The sequence below is a fragment of the Oryzias melastigma genome, unplaced genomic scaffold, assembly GCF_002922805.2.
Source record: "Oryzias melastigma strain HK-1 unplaced genomic scaffold, ASM292280v2 sc00578, whole genome shotgun sequence".
Classification (NCBI taxonomy): Eukaryota; Metazoa; Chordata; class Actinopteri; order Beloniformes; family Adrianichthyidae; genus Oryzias; species Oryzias melastigma.
The window spans coordinates 13,221-21,372 of NW_023417170.1; the positions used below are offsets into that span (position 1 = coordinate 13,221).

General features: G+C 38.5%; 1 protein-coding gene and 1 long non-coding RNA gene across 2 annotated transcripts; one reads left to right on the plus strand and one right to left on the minus strand.

Moving 5' to 3' along the window:
- Nucleotides 1–724: 724 nt before the first annotated feature.
- On the minus strand, nt 725–1,437 carry LOC112139561. Its single transcript, XR_002918008.2, has 2 exons — nt 1,279–1,437; nt 725–856 (listed from the first exon to the last, which is right to left on the minus strand). It is a non-coding gene; the product is annotated as an uncharacterized LOC112139561 (long non-coding RNA).
- A 2,133-nt stretch (nt 1,438–3,570) lies between these two features.
- LOC112139560 (gastrula zinc finger protein XlCGF57.1-like) lies at nt 3,571–8,148 on the plus strand (the record flags this gene model as incomplete). Its single annotated transcript, XM_024262386.2, has 2 exons — nt 3,571–3,607; nt 6,326–8,148. Coding segments are annotated over exons 1-2 (1,860 nt in total), but the record flags the coding sequence as incomplete, so codon positions are not given.
- Nucleotides 8,149–8,152: the final 4 nt, after the last annotated feature.

The window sequence follows — 8,152 nt, forward strand, 5'->3', positions numbered from 1 at the left end:
GTTTGGAGAGATTCTGAGCGAGGAAGCTCTCCTCGACCCCAGAATTTCCAAAACGACGCAAGAACATTTTAAATAATGATTTTCAAGATAAATGTGAAAATCTTTAAAATGTTCTTGATATAAGATGCAGATTTTTGTAGCGAGAAAAAATCTGCGAGTTCCTCAGTGTAGGTCGAAGGTACTTGACGGGAATGCAAGGCTTCTAGTAGCTGGGGAACAGAACGTATGCTCTCTGGTGTGAACCAAACGGGCACTGAGACACAACTGAATCTGGGTTCTATTTATAAACTTCAGATCAAAGGGCGGTGACATCACTGTGTGACATCACACGATATGTCACCACAGTGTGTGACATCACAGTCCTCAACCATCAACAACACTCCTTATATGGACATGGTCTGGGGGGTGGTAACCATGGTTACTCTCTCTAACAACATATGTGTTATTATTAACACAAATAAGGACAACACATTTTAAGTTATATTTAACACAGTTAGTGTGTGATCAGTTTAACACAATTATTGTGGTATTTTTACAACAAAATTCAGGAGTGTGAGTCGATTAAAATTGAAATTTGATTTAAAAAAAAGGGGTTACACCAGGTCAGGTCAGGTCAAGGTCAGATCAAGGTCAAGTCGAGGTCAGATCAAGGTCAGGCCCGTGGTGCAGCCGTAGGGTGGTCAATTCAATTCAATTCAATTCAATTTTATTTATATAGCCCAANAAACATGATTTTTATTGAATCACACACATCTGCAGGAGTCATCTTCATATGTTAAAATTCAAATTTTACTGCCTTTAAATGTAAATGCTGGATTGTTTTGGATTATTAATCCGCTCACCACCAGAAGCAGACCTGAAGAAGTAAATACAAGACAAACATTAGATACAATTAAAAAAAAAACATTTAATATACATTAAAATCACAAGACAAAGATAAAAATAACATGTACACATTTGTTAAAAAAACATGTATTTAAATTATATGTTATTAATTGAAAGTTTCTGTGTCTTCACATTTGAACTTCACATGAAGAGATTCTGGTGTTACTGTAGCAGATCTGAATCATGTCCTTATATGTTATAACTTTGTGATTAAATAAAATAACCATCAGTACAAATACAGAGAAAACGTCCTTTTTTTAAACTTTAAACATAATAGATATTAATGTTGCTGAGAATTTTAAAAAATCGAATTACTGGAACTAAAATTAATAATCATAATATACATTAATGATTTATTTCCGGCAAATATAAAGTTATTCTTTTAGTACTTACCGGAGAAAAGACACCAGATGACTCCCAGAGAGCGTATTAGAACAGTTTACATCACGGCAGCAGGACAACAACCGAAATACAGCGCTCATGCTAACGCTAAATTTGTAGCAGACCAGCAAAACACCGGAGCACAGCTCCCAGAATCCACCGCGATCGTCACCCCCCCATTAAGCGAAAATAAATGCCGTTTTTAAAAAAAATTACAAACTTAGAAAAAAATTCACTCCCCTCAGAGTTGTCATGGATCGAATATGCAGCCATTGATGAAATAAAAACTTTAAGCACCAGGCATTAAAGGGGTTCATTGGAGGGCTGAAAATGAGGATTTTAACATGGGAGTCTATGGGAATTTGCTCACTCTAAGCACCAGCCTCTCTGGTCAGTGCCGGTACTGCAACGTTTAGTCACTTCCGGGTTGGCTTCACGTTCCGCCTGCGAGTGTTGGGGGTTGGAGGTAACCCAACGTTAAAATCCCAGTGACCCTTTATTTACTCTCTCACAGGCAGCCGTATGGTTTTGATCCAGACAGCAGCTCAGGTAAAGACATGAAGACGTTCATGGATATATTTGCAGAAGCCTCAAAGTTTTCAGAGTAGGAGGCCACCACTACCGAGCAGAGTGCCAAAGAAACCCTCCCCCACGAAAACTTGGACTATTAGGGCCTTCATATGTATTTTCCAGGTTTCTGTGTATTTATGTTTTATTTAACCAGCAGGTCTTAAAGTTCGCTTTGTGAAAATATAGTCTGACATTAAAGCGGTCTGAGTGTCACCAGCTTGTTAGTATAGCATCAGGATCAGAAACTATGCCCGAATTACCCCCTACTCACTATAAAGTGCATTTGCCATTGTCTTGTGCTGTCCGAATCTACTAATTCTAAAATCTAGCGCACTTGAAATTTCCCAGAAGTCCAGAAGTATCCCAGAAGACGGCCTAACAAGCTTTGACATAGAAATATTGTGTGAGGACTGTGGACTTTGGTTTTTGTCCGTTATATTGTGGTTCTTCTCATGTTCTGTTCTGAATGGCCCCTCAGTTACATCAGTTTCAGGTTTGTCATGAGTCACAGATGTGTCTGGTTTCCAGTTGTTCCGCTCTGATCTGCTTTTGTATCTCCATGGTTTTTTTGTCATGTTTTGATTAATTTCTTAAATGATTCTAGTTCCGGTCATCAAGCTCGATCTCCTGTGTTTGGGTCCTCCACCACCACCACTTCCTCACAGATTGTTTTTACGGTCTGTGGTAACCAGTGTGGGAGGGGTTTAATTACAGCAGGAGACATGGTGAAAGAATTTGAAGTAGTAAATTCTGACCTGGTGTTAGAAAAAGTGAAAGTCCAGACCCTAATCCAATCAAGAATCTGTGGAAAGAGATAAAAAACTGCTGTTCAAACACTCTCCATCCAACGTCACTGAGCTCCAGCTGTATTGCAAGGAGGAATAGGAAGAAGTTTCAGTTTCTCTATGTGTAAAACTGATGGAGACAAACCCCAAGCGACTTACAGCTGTAATCGCAGCAAAAGGTGGCGCTACAAAATATGAATTTAAGGGAGGTGAATAATTTTGCATGCCCTTTTTTTGTTTTTATTTGTTAAAGTTTGAAATATCCAATCAATTTTTTTCCACTTCATGATTGGGTCGCAAGTGTTGATTTTTCACAAAAAGTTAGTTTTATATCTTCATGTTTGAAGTCTAAAATGTGGCAAAAGATTGAAAAGTTCAAGGGGCAGAATACTTTCACAAGGCACTAGGGGTGTAACGGATCACACAACTCACAGTTCGGATCGTGTCACGGTTTTAGGGTCATGGTTCGGATCATTTTTTGGATCAGTAAGAAGGAAAAAACAGGACAAAATATCAAGATATGAACATTTTATTTTTTGGAACACTTCAGAAAAAGGTTTCAAAATATTTCCAAACTACTTCAAAACACACATACAAAGAGATATATTTATTAAAAACACCCCAAAACACTTGCTAGTGGTCTATTAAGAAAAACCAAACCCTTAATAAATATCAGAACTTGAAATAATGTACTATCATATAGGAAAAAATGCACAAGATGCTTACAAATTCAAAAACCAAGCTGTAACATGGGGCATTGTGCGTTTTAAAAGAAACTACAATTTCTTCTTCAAAAAAAATAAGGATGCCTGCATTTTCTGGGGAAAGTGTAGACCTCTTTGCAGACACTGTTCCCTGCTGCTGAAAACTCGCTCTCTCTGGTGACAGATGTGGCCGGAACAGCAGGCTGCGTGAGGGTAATTGCTCTCATTCTTTTTCCACCATTCCAATGGATCCCCATCCACTGGAATGCCTGCTGCTGCCTGGTAGAATGCCACCTCTCCTTCAACAGTTGTTGCAAATGTCTTCTTGGTTGTGGCCTTGTCTGCAAAAGTCTCCCCAAAAAGCTCCTTCATGGCCGCACAGGTAGGCATGCTTTACACACGCTCTACCAAAGTTTGTATCTCACCGGTGTTTGCTGAATGAAGTGTGTGCGCAGTCATTAAATGTCCGATTCAGCACGCTCAGCTGCTCAGTCGTTCCGTGTCACGTGATTCAGCGCTACACAGATTGTGTTTTTTGTTGGAAAGCAATTATGGTCTTCCAGAAAGCCACATACAACCATATTTTAACAATTCCTTTCTGTAATCTTCTCAAAGAAAATAAATCTAAAACAATCCAACAGTTTAAACCCCTAAATATGGAATCCCCTCCTGTCATGGTTCTGCTGAGACTCTGGAGAGCTGCTGCTCCTCACAGAGAGATCTTCTTAGCAATCTCGATCTTTCAGCTCCAACAGACTCTTTAGGTCATTTTGTTGTTTTATTAATCTTATTATCAGGATATTAAAAGGATAAAAAAAATCCCTGCTATCCCCGACAAAACCGGAAAATGTTCTCCGCAGTTTTCTATCCTCAAAGTTCTTCAATATTTTACGTTCTAAGCATCACATATTGGTGCAGAGCCCATATGAAAAAAGTCTTTTTTTTTCGCAGCAGAATCAGCTGATTCATGTTGATTACATCCACCTTTCAGCAGCGCGAGGCTGTTTCTTCAGAAGAAGCTGGAGTTTTGTTAAATGCATCAACTGTTGAAGAGTTATCATAACCAAAATAATGTAAACACTGGAGCTAAAGCTCAGATGTTAAAGCTAATTCATTTTTTCATAAGTTATGTCTGTGAGCGGAACTTCAGTCTCAGTTTTTGAATGGAAAAAATCTCTCGCTAGTTTTACTTTGAAAACATAAAGCTTCACCGTCAAGAAGATGTGTTTACTTCCAGTGGCAGTACTGCGGCTCTTTCGGCTTTGTTTTAGTTCATAAACTTAAAATCCTACATTAATTTGCATTTCAGAGCAAAAATACATCGTCCACAGAGGATATTATTATCATACTTTACTACAATTTACTACATTTATAAAGATCGCGAAATAACGGTCTTGGACGTTGCGAATATTTGTACTCAAACTTTCAGGAGCAGATTGCGAGTACCCGAGCACCCGGACACTCCTTACAGCCCTAACTCTCAGTGTAGTGAAACAGACTCTGTATGTTAATCAAGTGATGTACTTCACTTTGAAGAGGATTATTACTGGATTGATCATATGGACAGTAGAAGAGTATTAAATCAATTCACCAACAGGACTTTCTCAAAGTCAACATGAATTTCTTATTACGTCAAACACGGATCATTAGTAGATGTGATGGAGAGAGGCTGATAGTTTTCTAAAATAAAACTTCCTTCATAAGCAAAACAGAAATAATCTAAGTTACCATGTGTTTTTTTTGGTTGTGGCCTGGTACCATGTAACCCATAAACCGGTACAGGTCCACGGCTGGGGGGTTGGGAACCACTGGTGTTGTGGACAGATGATTAATGGACTCCAGCCTCCTTGTGTAACGTGTGTATAGTCTGTTGGTGCAGGAAATGTGTATTAACACCTTGATATGGCTCAGAATGCAGTCAAAATATGGTCTATATTTCTGAGGTTGATTTATTTTCAACAGAGGGAACCTTTTGGAAGCATTAGTATCTAGTAGGGATGCAACAATAATAAATATAAAACTGAACCGTTCCATAGGCTTTCCACGGTTCGGTGAGACATTTTTATTCAGACATTTTATTTAGTCAGTACCACAGTGAGCGGCCTTCAGCGTGTGTCTGTGTATTCATGTCTTGCTGAGCCTGCCTCCTCCTACTCTGCCCCTCCCTGCCAGAGACTATTTTTCCCCTCCCCCTTGAGGCAGAGCCCAAATGCTAAAAACATTAGCATTTAGCTAAATGCCACAACGGAGACAGTCATAGCTAGAGGGGGTGAATGTAGTAGTTCTGTGCCTGGCTACGTGCTTGTGCACCGGCTAAGTCGACGCGCACTCAGTGAGGAGTCTGTGCTAACCTTTAAAGCAGCATTTCGGACTGCTGCTATTTTTGTTCAATATGTATTGAAACGTGACCCTTGTATCAAACGTTGAGCAAACTGTATCGTTGCATCCCTCGTATCCAGTAGGAAAGGTCAGAGTCAGAACTCGTCCGGTTGATGTTTGCAAAGATCGCCTCATGTGGAATTGTCATTTTGAAAGTGGAATATTCTTCTGTGCCTTTAGCATTTCATAAATAGACTGAATCAGTGCACACTTTCTACAAAGAAAATACTGGAAATTACCGTCTTGTCTGAAATACAGATGGTTGCTGTTGCAAATTTGCATTAAACAAAATTTTCTCTACTTTATGTGCTGTAGTCAAATGAACTATCTCAAATTAATTAAGCTTCTACTTAAAAACAAAAACATATATTTTTTTAAAAGAATGAAATAAAATTCAGGGGTCAAGAGGTTAAGAGTTTTTTTGATTGGGTGTTTGACCAACTGAAAACTAAAATACCTAAATGAATCTCAATTTTGAATGCATCTAAATAGAAACATTTTTTTCCTATTGAAATTTTAAACTGTGGAACTTCTCTCTGACATTTTTTAGATTTTATTAATGTTTGACAATATGTAAAGGCATTTAAAAGAAGGTTCCTTCTTGTGCTTGTGTCCCTGCAGTCCTCCCCCAGGATTATGTGGCTGAAGAGGAAGATCTCTGCAACCAGCAGAGGAACCTCAGAGAAGAAGAGAAAGAACCAGAACCTCTACAGATTAAAGAGGAACAGGAAGAACAAGAATCGCCACTGATTAAGGTGAAACAAAAAGAACCAGAACCTCTACAGATTAAAGAGGAACAGGAAGAACAAGACCTATCACAGGTTAAAGAGGAACAGGAGGAACCAGAACCGCCACTGACTAAGGTGAAACGAGAAGAACCAGAACTTCTACATGTTAAAGAGGAACAGGAACAACCAGAACCACCACTGATTAAAGTGGAACAAGAAGAACTGGAACCTCTACAGGTTAAAGAGGAACAGGAAGAACCAGAACCACCACTGATTAAAGTGGAACAAGAAGAACCAGAACCTCTACAGGTTAAAGAGGAGCAAGAGGAGCCAGAACCTCTACAGATTAAAGAGGAAAAAGAGGAGCTCTTCATCAGTCTGGATGAAGAGCGGTTTGATCATGAGGACACTGAAACCTTGATGGAGATTCCTACTTTTGAGGAACATGAGAACAGTGAAGCAGATGGAAACAATCAGAGCTTGAATTTAACTGATAGTCAGGATGAAACTTCAACTAAAGATCAAGAGATAAACCCACAGAAAAATTTTGGTAAATCAGCAAATCTCAAATCACACAAGAAAAACCATGCAGGAAAGAAGCTTTTTTCTTGTAAGGAATGTGGCAAAAGTTTTAGTTCCATAACTGACCTTAACAGACACATGAAAACTCACACCGGAGAGAAGCCTTTTAGTTGTAAAGAATGTGGCAAAAGTTTTGGTGATGTGTATTGTCTCAAAAAACACACAAAAACCCACACAGGAGAGAAGCCTTTTACTTGTAAAGAATGTGAAAGAAGTTTTAGTGATATGTCTAATCTAAAAAAACATGTGAGAACACATACAGGAGAGAAGCCTTTTTCTTGTAAAGAATGTGATGCAAGCTTTAGTCAAAAAACTAATCTCAAATTACACATGAGAACTCATACAGGAGAGAAGCCTTTTTCTTGCAAAGAATGTGGGAGAAGTTTTAGCCAAATATCAAATCTCAAAATACACATGAGAACTCACACAGGAGAGAAGCCTTTTTCTTGTAAACAATGTGATAGAAGTTTTAGTTGTAAATCTTATCTCAATTCACACATAAGAACGCACACAGGAGAGAAGCCCTTTTCTTGTAAAGAATGTGAGAGAAGTTTTCGAAAAATGTCTAATCTCAATTCACACATGAGAATTCACACAGGAGAGAAGCCCTTTTCTTGTCAAGAATGTCTTGTAAGTTTTACTTGTAAATCCTATCTCAAAAACCACATGAGAATTCACACAGGAGAGAAGCTTTTTTTATGTGAAGAATGTGGCGAAAGTTTTGATCAAATATCTTGCCTTAAAGCACATTTGATAACTCACACAGGAGAGAAGGTTATTTTATGTAAAGAATGTGGCAAAAGTTTTGATCAAATATCTTACCTCAAAGCACACATGATAACTCACACAGAAGATAAGCCCTTTCCCTGTAGAGAATGTGATAAAAGTTTTGGTCAAATTAATAATCTCAAAAGACACATGGCAATTCACAGAAGGGGGAAGCCTTTTTCATGTACAGAATGTCATAGAGGTTTTCGTCAGATGTGCACTCTCAAAAATCACATGAGAACTCATACAGGAGAGAAGCCTTTTTCGTGTAAAGAATGCGAAAAAAGTTTTAGTCGAAAAGACAATCTTGAATCACACATGAGAACTCATACTGGAGAGAGGCCTTTCCCGTGTAAAGATTGTGATAAAC